This window comes from Gorilla gorilla, chromosome 9, assembly GCF_029281585.2.
Source record: "Gorilla gorilla gorilla isolate KB3781 chromosome 9, NHGRI_mGorGor1-v2.1_pri, whole genome shotgun sequence".
NCBI lineage: Eukaryota > Metazoa > Chordata > Mammalia > Primates > Hominidae > Gorilla > Gorilla gorilla.
Genome location: NC_073233.2, coordinates 66,503,138 through 66,519,490, shown reverse-complemented (window position 1 = coordinate 66,519,490; position 16,353 = coordinate 66,503,138). Strand labels below are relative to the sequence as shown.

The 16,353-nt window shown below is 37.4% G+C and overlaps 1 protein-coding gene across 4 annotated transcripts in view; it reads left to right on the top strand.

Moving 5' to 3' along the window:
- Positions 1–3,746, top strand: part of LOC101125629 (glycine N-acyltransferase-like protein 2) — a 71,775-nt gene extending 68,029 nt beyond the window's left edge. For all 4 annotated transcript variants that reach the window (XM_055356168.2, XM_055356171.2, XM_004051230.5 and 1 more), the window contains 3 exons: positions 415–541; positions 635–797; positions 2,972–3,746. In XM_055356168.2, the coding sequence (XP_055212143.1) occupies positions 415–541; positions 635–797; positions 2,972–3,380 (699 nt within the window). In that variant the 3' untranslated portion in view covers positions 3,381–3,746. The remainder of the gene's footprint in view (positions 1–414; positions 542–634; positions 798–2,971) is intronic.
- Positions 3,747–16,353: the final 12,607 nt, after the last annotated feature.

Here is a 16,353-nt window from a genome sequence, read left to right as displayed (position 1 = left end):
AAAAGCCAATCACTGAGCCAGCCCCAGAGTGCTGGGTCAGGATTAGCACAGGTGACACCTTGTCAAAAACCCAGAGCCTTGCCAAACCTGTTCTTTATATTTCTTTCCATACCTTAGGCACCTTCACTTTTAAATGCTTAACATACACCATTTTGGGTACACTTCCCATTCTAGACAATGGAGTTATTTACTCACCCTCTCAAGGGCAGCTCACTTTAGTGCCCTAAAAGAAAGAAACTATCTTCAGTGTATCAAGAGTGAGTTATTCTTGAAGTGACTCAAAGGCCATTTTCTACACCTGTCTCAGAAAAACAGAATATTTCAAACAATTGAATCTCTAGCACTCTAGACCTATGCAAGAACATTTTGTAAATTGTAGCGCTATGTAAATATAATTGATATTTGTTATATCAGGAGATGAAAGATGACCAGGATCATTATACCAACACTTACCACATCTTCACCAAAGCTCTTGACAAATTAGAGGAAGTCCTGTCATACTCCAATGTAATCAGCTGGGAGCAAACTTTGCAGATCCAAGGTAACTAGTCTGAGTTAAAAGAAAAAGACCCATGGTTTATTCCTAGCCAATATGGAAGGCATAAAGTGGTACTTGTCTTTCTCCTTTCTCCAGGTTGCCAAGAGGGCTTGGATGAAGCGATAAGAAAGGTTGCAACTTCAAAATCAGTGCAGGTAGATTACATGAAAACCATCCTCTTTATACCGGAATTACCAAAGAAACACAAGACCTCAAGTAATGACAAGATGGAGTTATTTGAAGTGGATGATGATAACAAGTGAGATTTTACCTTTTGCTTCCCAAATTCCTTGATAGAATTATTGAGTTGCCACAAAAGCTGTACTTGGAAATGTAGGATTTGAGACTAAATTATGATGGGCTACACAATTGCATGGGTAAATAAAGGGAGTTATGTTAGCAACTGTGTACTGAGCATGGACAGAGCCTTCATTAGACAAGGTCTTTATGCATATTATTTCACTTAGGGCTCACAAGGTCCTTCTGAGAGGGTAATGGACATCGTGGTGACATCAAAACATGTTTACTGAAACTATTTATGTCTTACAAAATGCTGCATGCTTATAGAAAATACATAAGTATATAAAATAAAAAATAAAATCTGTGCACTTGGGTTCCCTTGCTAGATGTAAATAATTTTGACACTGATATGTATGCTTTTAGTACTCTATATGAGTTATGTATTTATTTTTGCAACACATACACATACTTTACTGCAACTTCTGCAATGAATACCATCATAAATAGATCATTGCACAGTTGTGTAAATATATCTGAAAGATGAATTACTAGAATTAAAATTGTTGAGTCAAATAATACGCATACTAAATGATGTTAACAAACTGGATGGCAAGATTTTCATGAATTTAATGTGTGATATCATAACTTATGAAACAACCTAAACATCCAGTAATGGGGAAATGGATAAATTTATTATGGGACATTGAAACATTAGAATACTATGCAGCCATTAAAAAGAATGAAGCAGCTCTACATGACAGATTATAAAATATTTCCAAAATAGATTGCTACATGAAAAAAATAAGGTGGATAGAACAATGTATATAATATACTACCATTTGTGTAAATAAGCAAATGTACATATACATCTAGAATTGCAGAGAATAACTGGAAAGTTGTAAAAAATATGTTGGCATTAGTTGTTGCTTCTAGACAAAGTAACTGGGTAATACGAGATCAGAGAAAGAAGAGAGATTTGCTGTCCTCTAGTAATCCATTTATGCTTTATATTTGTATTACTAATTGAAAAAATAAATAGAATTTAAACACACACTCACAGATACATTTGATTTAGCCAGAAAAGTCAACACTGTTCAAATCCTGCTTTGCCCCACCAGTGTTCATATGAGACACTTAAGGGGAACATATACACAGGGAAAATGATAAATGGGGATTAAATTATATTTAGTAGTATAACTCTGGAAATATGGCATGAAATACCTGCCCTAAGGTGATTCCTCTAAGCCTACATGGATATCTTGGTATCTTGCCACTCTAGGTTTGGCTATCCACAGGAGAGGGTACAGGAAAGGGTACTTGAGATCTTTCAGGAAGCAAGTCCAGGATCAGGTGAAGTGAGCAAAAACAAAGCATCACCCATAGAAAACTTAGCGTTCTGTTACCCACCCACTGGCAAACATGAAGTGACTCTGAAACTGACAAACTTCTCAAAACGCTTTCTCCCTGGAGAGGGGCAAAACTTCCTGGGGATCTTCTCTCTTCCACCATCCCCATATTTACAGACGATATTACTGTAATTTCACAAGCAAGAAAACCAAGTAAACAAGAGAACATAACTTTTCCAAAAGAAAATAATCAGGATTAGAATCCCAATGGTTAGCACCAAAAATGTAGTATTCTTTTTCCTATATTGCAGCTTCTTAAACTGCGTTTCTGGGTATGTGATGAAGGGCTTTGGGACACATGAAGATGTAAGATCAGCATTGTTCTCATCTTCCTGTAAAATATGTTTTATTGGAATATCTGTTCAATGAAATACTATCTTGTATATTTAGGTATCTTGTGATGTAGAACTCAAAATGCACATGGTTTCATACATGCATCTTTCAAGTAAATTCAGCCATGTGGAGGGCTTCTCTGGTCTATATTCTCACTCTTTTAGGGACATGTGTTCGTTTTCTTCCTTAGGGCACTTAGTGGGATATTTTGAGGTGTCCTATAACATATCATGCTGTCTCTCTGCTATTAAATGGGCCGTAAAACACACAGTGTTCCCCCATCAACTATTTGGAAACATTTTGAAGCGGAAATAGAAAAGGTAGTTGTTATGCATCTATTGCCTCTTCTAGGCTGTAGGGTCCTTAAGGAAAGGAATGGTGTTATATTTATTTTTTGCAATTCCAGTGTTTGGTAATATTGGCTGAATAAATGTAAAATTCTTTTTCTTCGCAGGGAAGGAAACTTTTCAAACATGTTCTTAGATGCTTCACATGCAGGTCTTGTAAATGAACACTGGGCCTTTGGGAAAAATGAGAGGAGCTTGAAATATATTGAACGCTGCCTCCAGGATTTTCTAGGATTTGGTGTGCTGGGTCCAGAGGGCCAGCTTGTCTCTTGGATTGTGATGGAACAGTCCTGTGAGTTGAGAATGGGTTATACTGTCCCCAAATACAGACACCAAGGCAACATGTTGCAAATTGGTTATCATCTTGAAAAGTATCTTTCTCAGAAAGAAATCCCATTTTATTTCCATGTGGCAGATAATAATGAGAAAAGCCTACAGGCACTGAACAATTTGGGGTTTAAGATTTGTCCTTGTGGCTGGCATCAGTGGAAATGCACCCCCAAGAAATATTGTTGATTGATTCCACTGTCCATTTCAAATCTTTCTTATCAGTAAAAAAAATTAATTCAAACACAAGCATTGTGATCTACATTAGCACAAAATGCAACTGATTATCTAGGATCTGTGTATTACTTAAGCTCACCCTTAACATTTTTACCTTCCTTCTCCTCTGTATTCTTACAGAAAATTAGAAGCTCAATCTTATGGTCTCATAATTTCCTTTATGATGACAGACATCTCAGAATTAAAATCACCCAATGCCAATCATTAGTGCCAAGATAACCCTTTAATGGCAACACTTTCTTAAATGAAGACTATTTCTTTCATGAAAAAATTCACTTTTATGACTTTCTTGTTAAAATAAAAAGTCTGCTTTTAAAAGTGTCTCCTCTGGTATTCTTCCCTTCCTTCTACAAAGTTATCCCAAGGATTTTTGAAAAGCCCTCAGCATCATTGCTTTTTATTCAGAGTACCCTCTGAGGAGCTTTGAGATGCTCAGCTAAATTAAATTTTGTGGCCATGAGTGAAAATTTGGTTTTCTAACTTGCTTTTTATCACAAGGGGTTGCTAGGTTGAGTTGCAAATTTAAAGCTTAACTTTAAATTTTCAAGATAATTTTTATGTCTATGATGTATTAGTTTTGCCATTATAAAAAATTATGATAAATATTATGACTTAAAGCAACACAGTTTGTTATCTTATATTTATGGCAATCGGAAGTTCAGAATAGGATTTATGAGGCTAAACCCAACATGTTGGCAGGTACAGTTCCTTCTGGAGGTTATACGGGTAAATCAACTCCCTTGCCTTTTCCAGATCATAGAGGCTGTCCTCACTCCTTAGCTTGTGTCTCTGTATCACATCATCTTTTATCTCTCTACTTTCATCATCATCGCATCACTTTCTTCTCTTCTACAGTCAAATCTCCCTCTGCCTCCCTCTTAGGACACTTGCATATACATAGGACCAACCTGGATAATCCAGGATAATCTCCCCATCTCAAGATTGTTAACTTAATCACACTTGTGAAGTCTCTTTTGCTGTATAACACTCAAAGCTTCTAGGGATTAGGACCTTAATATTTTTGGAGAGGCATTATTCATCCACCCCTTATGTGTACAAGTGTATGTTTTTTCCTGAGCAAAGTTACCTCATACTTTCAGAATTTAAATGTTCTCAGTCCAAGTCTGGTCATCATTTCTATATTCCAGGTCCATGTTGATGGAAAACTGAACTTACTCTAGCTTGAGACCTTATCTATCTCAAATCCTATCAACTATGACTTAAGGGTAAAGATCATTTAAAAAAATTGGTAGTTGGCCGAGCAGGGTGGCTCACACCTGTAATCCCAGCACATTGGGAGGCCAAGGCTGGCAGATCGCGAGGTCCCGAGATGGAGACCATCCTGGCCAACATGGTAAAACCCAGTCTCTACTAAAAATACAAAAATTAGCCAGGTGTGGTGGCGGGTGCCTGTAGTCTCAGCTACTCAGGAGGCTGAGGCAGGGGAGTCGCTTGAACCAGGGAGTCGGAGGTTGCAGTGAGCCAAGATTGTGCCACTGTAGTCCAGCCTGGCAACAGAGCAAGACCTCGTCTCAAAAAAAAAGAAAAAAGAAAAAGTAATCAGAGCACATTCATAGAAAGGATTCGGGGGAGAAGACACCATAGACAAAAGGTTCAGTTAAATTTAGGCAAAATAGAATCAACATCTTCGTCTTCAAAATATCCTTGTTGCTTGAAGATAGGTGCCTACCAAGGCTGGTAGAGATGATACAGTCAACCCACAACAGGGGACCACAGTCTGAACATCCCTGTCATTCTCTGAAAAGAGAGAAGCTCCCAGGCACTCTGCCTTTACAGTGAGCCAGGAACTTAAGGACTTGGCTTCGCTCCAGACTCCACTTTTCCTATCCTAATTTACATTTTAGGACTTGGTCCTTATGATCAAACCTTCCAGCAGCCATGACACACCTTGGCTGTATAACTTAAAGTAGAAAGTGCTGACTCAAGATAGTATTGAAGTAATCATACAGATGCAATAAAGTGAGTGAGAAATGTTCACACAATAATAAGACCTTACATTTTAGATAGCACTTAGATTCCAGGCAGCATTCCAAGTGTTTCACACATTTTAACACCTTTACTACTCACAACTATCCCAAGAGGTAAGCAGGCATTGTCATTACAGAAGAGAAAACCACACTAGAGAGCATTTACATCCTTCCTCCAAGGCCATCTAATGAATAAGTGGCCAATTCAGGAAGTGAACTCAGCATGGCTTCCAAGATAGTACTCAACTTCTGAGATATAACTAGTGACAGAAGGCTAAGGCTTAATAAACATTAGCAAATTAAATTATGAATAATTGCATTTTAGCAATATCAGACTCTGGACAACAGCATTCACTTGTTGACTATGATCCATCATGTAATTTTGTACCAGAATCCTCCCAATTTCTAATAAAAAGACCCAGGGAGTCAGCCAACATACTTTATACCCCTTTTACTCATCAATTCTGATTGATCCTAGAGATAACATTAGCTCTAGAAACTCTTGCACAACTTTCAAGTCCTCACCTCAATGCCTCTGGCTGGATTTTTGTTGGCTGGATGACTTCACACAAGGGGTGCTCACACCAAATGTTGAACCCAGAGATAGAGTATTTCATAGGTATTTCTGCTATTGTGGGATCATTCTAATGTCCACAAGCCTACCTAAAGCTAAGCCTAGAAGATGATTCAAACTTTGCTCCTCTAGGGAACACAAGGTAAGTGAAGTGTGAACGTTGCTTTGTGCTGCACTTGGCCAGCCTCCGGACTCTAGCTTTATTAAGAGAAGATGACAGTTGCCAAAAAAGTAACTTGTTGCTAAAAATTTACCAAAGTTGGTTAGTTAAGATTGGGTTCAAGTAGCAATGATCAACTTGAGTTACTCTGAGCATGAACAAAGTGTTTTATTTATTTGAATATAAATTAAAAATATAAAGATATGGATTCTCAAATACAGGAATATAGATTGACCCCAGGAAAAAGGATAGACCCTGGAAATGGAAAACTGCCAGGGGCTCTGGGACCACTTTTTCTCCATGCTTGTTTTCTCTGGACAGACAGGCTTAAAAAGTACACACACACACACACACACACACACACACACACACACACACACAGTGGTAAAATATATATAACTTAATATTTATTATTCTAACCACGGTAAGTACAATGCAGCGGTATTAAATATATCCACAATATTATATAACCATTCTCATTGTTTCAGAGGCGCAGACTGCAGAGCCGCTCAGGTCCTGAGCCTGGGAGGGCGGTTGCAGCTGCACCTCTGGGAGCTCTCGCCCTGCCAACACGCAAGAGGCAGGGCTCCCGCTTGTCCCCTGCTCCCCTGGCTCCCTGGAGCTTGCAGCCCCCGGGGAGCCTCCGAGATGGGAACGGGCGCTGACGGAGGAGAGAAGCCACGCAGTGGGAGCAGGCACTTCTGAGCCTGTGGGAGGCAGAGGGGTCTTCCTGGGCCCCCAAGAACACAGAGACGCGTGATCCCGAGAGCAGTGGCAGGGCGGCTGCAGGGGCACCCAGGGAGGGCGGGGCTCCTGCCTGCTCCGTGGAGCGTTATAGCCCTGACCAGAGCCTCTCCGCGGTATCCTGTGTCCTGATAGCGGCGGCTCTAGATGGGCAGCTGTTTCCGTCACTATTACGTACACCTAAAACTTTTTCATCATCTCCAGCATGAACTCTGTACCCATTAAACAACTCCTCATACTCCCCTCCCTCCCAGATCCTGGTAACCTCTATTCTATGGTCTCTATGAATTTCTCTACTTTGGGCATGTCACAAAAGTGGATTCATACAATGTGTATATATCATTTTGTATCTGACTTATTACACTTAGCATAACGTCATCAAGGTCCATTAATATTGTAGCATATATCAAAATTTAGCTTTTTTTGTGGCTGAATAATATTCTACTGTATATATACACCATATTTTGTTTTTCCATTCATCTGTTGATGGACATTTGTGTTGTTTTCACCTTTGGCTATTGTGAATAATGTTGCTATGAATGTGAGTATACAAATATGTTTGAGGCCTTACTTTCAATTGTTTGAGGTATATGTCTAGGAGTGAAGCTGCTGAATTACATGGTAGTTCTATGTTTAGCTTTTTGAGGAACTGCCAAACTGTTTTCCACAGTGGTTGCACTCTTTTCACTTTCCTTCCAGCAAAGCACAAGGGTTCCCTTTTCACTCCACATCCTTGTCAATAACAGTTATTTATCCCCTTTAAAAGAATTATAGCCATTCTAGTAAATGTAAAATGATATTTCATTGTGGTTTTGGTTTGCATTTCCCTAATGACTCATAATATTGAACATTTTTTATGTGCTTATTGGCCATTTGTGCAGATAGGCTCTAGAATTACAGCTCTAAATTTTTGCATTTCTGCCATTCAAATGACTCACTCAGATAGATACTTAAATTTCGTAGTCACAACTCCAAATTCATCAGTGACTACACCACTACACCTAAATGCAGCAGCCAGGTGCCCACTCCTGGCCCAGTCAGTTATGGCAAGTTCTGTGGCCCAAATACTATATCAAATAGTACCTCCTGGTGTCCCTTTGGGTGGAACAGAAGTGGGCAAGGGAAAGAAGTTAGCAGGAAAGGAATTACTTTTATCTGGAAACACCAAAAACTGACAGCATTTCTCTTTTATTTATTTTATTTTACTTGGATTAGGATAAAACCACTGAACACAATAACTACACAATATTTGGCAAAAAATCGTCAATAAACTAAAGAAATAAGCTGAGTATTTTCTATGCAGAAAGCAGTATGTTCAGCTGAACTTGCTTCTCTTTTAGTTTTCTGATGGCCAAGCCCTAGTAGAACATTTAGGAATCAACTTTTCTCCTTATTTTTTTTTTTTTATAACTTTGGCATGTCTCTGTTCTGCCAGCCCCAAGTTGGCCCGTCCCTGTTACAGAGAAAGAAGACAAGGAACCTGCTGTCTTCTGTAGTTCCCAACGTTTTATGCTTTTCTTCTTTAATCTTTTAGAAACTTTCTCCAAGGTAGAAAGATTTTTGAGGTGGCTCTTTAGGAAAGATTAAGAAAGCATTGGCATATTGGTGGCTTGGTGTGGAGAGCCAGTGGGAAAGCTTCAGTAAATTGCGTAGATCAGAACCACTTTTCACAGAAACTTTCCTTACTTATCTGACATTTCCAAAAGGGAGTGGCAATACAACATACAATAACCTAAACAGTGGCCTATAAAGTGATATACTGTCACATCTAACTCAGGATGTGGTACACTGTAAGGGATGATGAGTTGAGGCTCAGAGACTAGGTTCAAGTTTTAGTTCTCTCTCTTGCTAGCTATGTGATCCATAGTAAGACCCTTCAACTCTCTGAGCCTCAGTTTCCTCATCTGTGGAATGGGGTAATTATGCCAGTTTGTAATTGGCTTATTTATTGTATGTATAAAATATAACATTGTAACGATCAAATGCAATAAAATAAAGAGTTTCTAGCATATAGGACATGCTGAAAAAATGGTTGTTTGATGATAATGTTGTTATAGTAGATATTTAATAAGTATTAGTACCTCTTTGATCCCCACTAGTCCCTCAAACTCTTTCTTAGCAGCCATTTTGACCCTGAAACTTTGAGACAGGTCTCAGTTAATTTAGAATGTTTATTTTGCCAAGGTTGAGGATACATGCTGATGACACAGCCTCAGTAGGCCCTGACAACATGTGCCCAAGGTAGTCAGAGCATAGTTCGGTTTTATACATTTTAGGGAGACATGAGACATCAATAATCAACATATGACATATGTAAGATGAACATAGGTTCGGTCTGGACAGGCGGGACAACTTGAAGCAAAGGTGAGACAACACAAAGTGGGAGGGGGCTTGCAGGTCATAGGTAGATAAGAGACAAATGGTTGCATTCTTCTGAGTTTCAGATTAACCTCTCCAAAGGAAGCAAATAGATATGCATTTATCTCATTGAGCAGAGGGGTGACTTTGAATAGAATGAGAAGCAGGTTGGCCCTCAGGAGTTCCCAGCTTGACTTTTTCCTTTAGATTAGTGATTTTGGGGGCCCAAGATGTTTTCCTTTCACATTTCCTCCCTTTTCTTTTTAAAAATCTTTTGGATAAATCATTTTAGAAGAAAATGACTCTCTGGTCACTGGTTTTGTCTTATCTCTCATGGCTAAGATGGTTTATTCCTAGACAGGTAAGTCCTACATTATTAGGAAGGCTCATTTTTAGAAGGTTGTGAAGTCTCTTGTCCTATGAAGAGAAAATATGTGGAGAAAGGGGAAAAACAACAACAACAACAAACAAAAGAACAATCCTGGAAAATCACTATAGGCCACATTACTCTGAAGTCCATATATCAGTAGGAAGGTATGAAAGTGGCTTATTTATGTAAATAGGTTGCTATTATTTTCTTCTGAAGATTGAGTTATCTAGCTTCACTTTGCAGGGCTTTACAAAATCACAGCTTAGTTTTCAGTGACTCCAAATTAGGAAAAATATAAGAAAAAAGAAGGAGGCCGGGCGCGGTGGCTCACGCCTCTAATCCCAGCACTTTGGGAGGCCGAGGCAGGCAGAACATGACGTCAGGAGATCAAGACCATCCTGGCTAACACGGTGAAACCCCGTCTCTACTAAAAATATAAAAAAAATTATCCAGGCTTGGTGGTGGGCACCTGCAGTCCCAGCTACTCGGGAGGCTGAGGCAGGAGAATGGCGTGAACCCAGAAGGTGGAGCTTGCAGTGAGCTGAGATCGTGCCACTGCACTCCAGCCTGGGTGACAGAGCGAGATGCCATCTCAAAATAAATAAATAATTAAATAAATAAAAATTTTAAAAAGAAGGAAAAAAATTGAACATTATTTTGAAAACTTGTAGCAAAGAAAAATTAGAATTCAGTCCAAAATGTAGAAAATAATAAAAATGGAAAAATGTTAGGCAAGACTAGAATCTAACAACAGGTATACTATAGTTTTTAAAACATAATTTTTCTGTCTCCACTTTCTCATATTTGCTAAAGACAAATCATGGTAAGACTGGTTTACTTTATTATACTTGGCCTAATTATTTGTATACAGTATGGCAAGAATAATTATTTTTATATAGGCTTTTAAATTGGCTTTGATGGAACTTTGTTCCATAGAAGGAACTTCAGATAAGACTTTTTTAAAGCTGAGCTCAGCCATGGATTTGTGTCATCAAATACCTATGAGTTGGGTGGTCCTCCTCACTTGAGGTTCCAAGATATACTTGGGGCTCCTGGGACTGACAGAAAGTGATATTCTTTACTCATCACAGATCAGGAACCCTGAACAGGGGCTGTGCAGAAAAAGATATGAGGACAGATTTTCCAAGGGGTTTTATTGGCTCCATAAGTCAAGTTTGATTCCTTAAAGGAAAGTACACCATTCCAGTCAAAGCCTTGGGAAAATAACCAGTTTCTCCAATTGTGTCCTGTTACAAATGAAAACAGATTCTTATCGCACTTGTGATAATAATTGTATTGTCATAAATTCAGAATTCTCAGAAATAGTTTCCAAATTCTAGAGAAATCAGGTAGAGAGAAACAAATATGCTCCAAATTTTGTTCATATGAGTATACTTTACTTAATTGATAAAATCTGCAAATAGCTTAAAAGTTTTCTTGACTCTGAAAAACAAAGCTAAGAAGATTGCTTTAGTCTTCAATTAGTTCAGTTCACAAAGTTAACTCCTGTTCTCCTTGATATTCATGAACATTTCAGCTCTCCATGAGAGTGCTAAAAGTTTTTTCCTTTATTCTAATGTTACAATCTCCAAAGTTGTCATAAACCTGCATTCAAGAACACCTGTTTAAGTTCTGTAGTTGATTATAAAATCACCTGCTAAAGAGGATTTAAATGAGACAAAAATTGTCTGTGGATGACAAAAGGTTTTAGGGCAGCCATAGTCAAAGGCACAATTGACAAAGAAATCTTTTATCTATGTGGCCCACCATAATTTGACATGACAATTTTAATTATTGCTGATAATGTACACTAAGTCACGGCAGAATTATATGAGTTTCCCATGATTCTGGAACACATACCAATAATATATTTATATAAATACAGCCTAAAAAACCCAAACACTATTTCATATTTGACAATGTTTTCTGTATAATTTTTATAGCAAATAAGCCAAATTATTTCATTTTTGGACTTTAGGAAACCTAATATCTTAAAGGATTAATTACATCAGAAGAAAACTATTTAGCATTTGATTTTGGAAAGTCCGTGATATATCAAAGGTTTAAAACACTTGATATCATAGATCATTGTAAAATAAGTCTTTCATTTGACCAAAGTGATAACTCAAGGACTTCAATAAAGAAGGCAAAAACCTTCATTTTTTGAGAGAGGAGACTTAAATTTCCAAATAATAAGCCCTAATAAAAACAGCATGAAGCCAATTAAATGTTTTTTTTTCAAAATTTTACAATCTATAAAATTTTAATCTTGATCATAAGATACAACTTCCACAACACTTTTATAACCTTTACAACCTTTATTTAGGAGTCAGTTAATGCTTCAAGAAAACCCTTGACACAGGGGCCCATATGATGATCTTGCATATGTGCACCTCTCACATTAATCATTAATTTATAGATAAACTGAATTTACTTTATCTCTCAAAATCAGCCCTTACAATCTCACATGCCCACCTTTTCCATGATAATCCCTGGGCCTTGAGGAGTTGAATAGGTTTAATTTCTGGAATGCAGTTTATTTTGATTGGCATCTTGTACCAGGCCTGAAGATGGGGTTTTAATTCCTGTTACTGTTTAGAATTTAGCAGGACTTGGTGTCCTTTTTAGACCCAGGATTCAAAGCCCTGTAACCAATGTCCAAGTACTTTAAAAGTGCATGCAGAAGCCATAAAAAAAGAATGAGTTCATGTCCTTTGCAGGGACATGGATAAAGCTGGAAGTCATCATTCTCAGCAAACTAACACAGAAACAGAAAGCCAAACACGACATGTTCTCACTCATAAGTGGGATTTAAACAATGAGAACACGTGGACACAGAGAGGGGAACATCACACACCAGGGCCTGTCGGGGGCTGGGGGGCAAGGGGAAGGAAAGCATTGAGACAAATACCTAATGCATGTAGGGCTTAAAACATAGATGACGGGTTGATAGATGCAGCACACCACCATGACACATGCATATGTATGTAACAAACCTACGTGTTCTGTACATGTATCCCAGAACTAAAAGTAGGAAAAAGAAAGAAGAAAAAGAAATATATAAAAGGTGGGACAAATAGAACTAAAGACTAAGATTCTAAAAATAAAATAAACTAAAATCCATCAATTAAACAGACATGTTGTGTAAAAAAAAAGAAAATGTATGTTAATTTGACATTAAAGAAAATATAATCACTGTTAATATTAGAAATAAAGCTCTTTAAAACCCTCACAGTAAAGGTGAAGTCATTCTATAGGCTCACATAATTCGCAGTGTTTATGTAAAGATGTGGATTGTTATAGCTCTCATTAATTAATTACATAGGTTTGCATCTCTAGTCTTAAATATATGGTGTTAACACCAGTAACCTACCTGACAAGTAGAAGAAACTTAAGATATTCTATTTAGTTAAGCTTGAGATAAGATAACAATTCAAAAATTATGCATAAACTAAAATGTTATATTTATATTATATTTCACACTCTGATAAAATCAGAGAGAGAATATATAGCTATCTCTTTTGCCAAAATCTATAATGTATTGTGTATGCATGAACTTGAAATGTGGATTTTTATATAATTCTTCTGTATTTATTTTTACTAAAGTAATATTGAAATCTTTACATTTTACCTAAATTTTTAACACAGAAGGGTGTTTTGTAAAGTCATCTTCTGACTACTAATTGGTGGCTAAATGACGATTTACAATTCTTTTTTCCTTGTAATTCAACATTAGGAATTCCATGTTATTAAACTAACATTTGCATTTTTTCCTTTTTCTGGTCCAGGGGCTTTTTAGAGAGAACTGTAACTTTATATTAAAAAACAGGAATGCTTTTCACAGTTCTATTAATGACTTGGTTGTTTATACATAGTTTAAATTTTTTAAATCTTATGCTAATTAGGGTAATATAAAGCTTTATTTTTATCATCTTAACCATTTTGAAGTTTGTAGTTATAGATGTTAAGTATATTCACATTGTTTTGAAAGATATATACTTTTTTATTTTGAGGTGGAGTTGCACTCTTGTTGCCCAGGCTTGAGTGAAATGGTGTGATCTTGGCTCACTCCAACCTCCACTTCCCAGGTTCAAGTGATTTTCCTGCCTCAGCCTCCTGAGTAGCTGGGACTACAGGAGTGTGCCACCATGCTCAGCTAATTTGTGGTGGCTGATGCCTGTGATCCCAGCACTTTGGGAGGCTGAGGTGGGCGGATCATTTGAGGTCAAGAGTTTGAGACCAGCCTGACCAATCTGGCGAAACCCCATCTCTACTAAAAATACAAAAGATGTATACATTTGATGAATGTTTTAATAACTAAATTAATTTGAAAAAAGCACATGTGGAGAGATACATGGATGTAAAAACCTTAATTTTTTAAAAAAATTTTAATGTTAGTTTTTTTCTGACGCAAACCAAAACTTAATAATAATGTGACAACTTGATTATATAAAAGTTTTTGCTTATTTTAACTCACTTAAAACTGCACAACTACATTGAAACTGAACAACCTGCTCCTGAATGACTATTGGGTAAATAACAATATTAAGGCAGAAATAAATAAGTTCTTTGAAACCAATGAGAACAATGACACAACATACAAGATTCTCTGGGACACAGCTAAAGCAGTGTTTAGAGGAAAATTTATAGCACCAAATATACACATAAGAAAGTGGGAAAGATCTAAAACTGCCACTCTAACATCATAGTTAAAAGAACTAGAGAAGCAAGAGCAAACAAATTCAAAAGGTAGGAAAAGATAACAAATAGCAAAGATCAGAGCATAACTGAAGGAGTCAGAAACATAAAAAACTGTTCAAAAAATCAATGAATTCAGGAGGTGGTTTTTTGAAAACATTAGCAAAATAGATAGCAAGTATATTAAAAAGTGTAAAAAATGATAAAAGGGATTCACCACTGATCCTACAGAACTGCAAGCTAACATCAGAGAATACTATAAACACCTCTACTCAAATAAACTAGAAAACCTTGAAGAAATGGATAAATTCCTGGACTCATACACCCTCCACAAACTAAACCAGGAAGAAGTTAAGTCCCTGAATAGACCAATAACAAGTTCTGAAATTGAGGCAGTAATAAATAGCCTCCCAACCAAAAAAAGCCCAGGACCAGAAACATTCACAGCTGAATTCTACCAGAGGTACAAAGAGGAGGGAGTGGTACCATTCCTTTTGAAACTATTCCAAACAACAAAAAAAGAGGGACCCTTCTCTAACATATTTTTTGAGGCCAGTTTCATCCTAATACAAAAACCCGGTAGAGACAAAACAAAAAAAGAAAATTTCAGGCCAATATCCCTGATGAACATCAATGTGAAAATCCTCAATAACATACTGGCAAACCAAATCCAGCAGCACATCAAAAAGCTTATTCACCATAATCAAATCAGCTTCATCCCTGGGATGCAGGGCTGGTTCAACATCCACAAAACAATAAACACAATCCATCACATAAACAGAACCAATGACAAAAACCACAGGATTATCTCAATAGATGCAGAAAAGACCTTTGACATAATTCAACACCACTTTATGTCAAAAACACTTAATAAACTAGGTAATGATGGAACATATCTCAAAATCATAAGAGCTATTTATGACACACCCACAGCCAATATCATACTGAATGGGCAAAAGCTGGAAGCCCTCCCTTTGAAAACTGGCACAAGGTAAGAAGCCCATCTCTCACCACTCCTATTCAACATAGTATTGGAAGTTCTGACCAGGGCAATCAGGCAAGAGAAAGAAATAAAGGGTATTCAAATAGGAAGAGAGGAAGTCAAGTTGTCTCTGATTGCAGATGACATGATTGTATATTTAGAAAACCTCATCCCTTCAGCACAAAATCTCCTTAAACTGATAACCAACTTCAGCAAAGTCTCAGGATACAAAATCAATTTGCAAAAACCACAGGCATTCCTATACACCAATAATAGACAAACAGAGAGCAAATTATGAGTGAACTCCCATTCACAATTGCTACTAACAGAATAAAATACCTAGGAATAAAACTTACAAAGGATGTGAGGGACCTTTTCTTTATATATATATAAAAATATATATTTTATTATTATACTTAAAGTTCTAGGGTACATGTGCACAATGTGCACGTTTGTTACATATGTATGCATGTGCCATGTTGGTGAGCTGCACCCATTAACTCGTCATTTACATTAGGTATATCTCCTAATGGTATCCCTCCCGCCTCCCCCTAACCCACAACAGGCCCCAGGGTGTGATGATCCCCTTCCTGTGTCCAAGTGTTCTCATTGTTCAATTCCCACCTTTGAGTGAGAACATGCGGTGTTTGGTTTTTTGTCCTTGCGATAGTTTGCTGAGAATGATGGTTTCCAGCTTCATCCATGTCCCTACAAAGGACATGAACACATCCTTTTTATGGCTGAATAGTATTCCATGGTGTATATGTACCACATTTTCTTAATCCAGTCTATCATTGATGGATATTTGGGTTGGTTCCAAGTCTTTGCTATTGTTAATAGTGCTGCAATAAACATACGTGTGCATGTGTCTTTATAGCAGCATGACTTATAATCCTTTGGGTATATACCCAGTAATGGGATGGCTAGGTCAAATGGTATTTCTAATTCTAGATCCCTGAGAAATCGACACACTGTCTTCCACAATGGTTGAACTAGTTTACAGTCCCACCAACAGTGTAAAAGTGTTCCTATTTCTCCACATCCTCTCCAG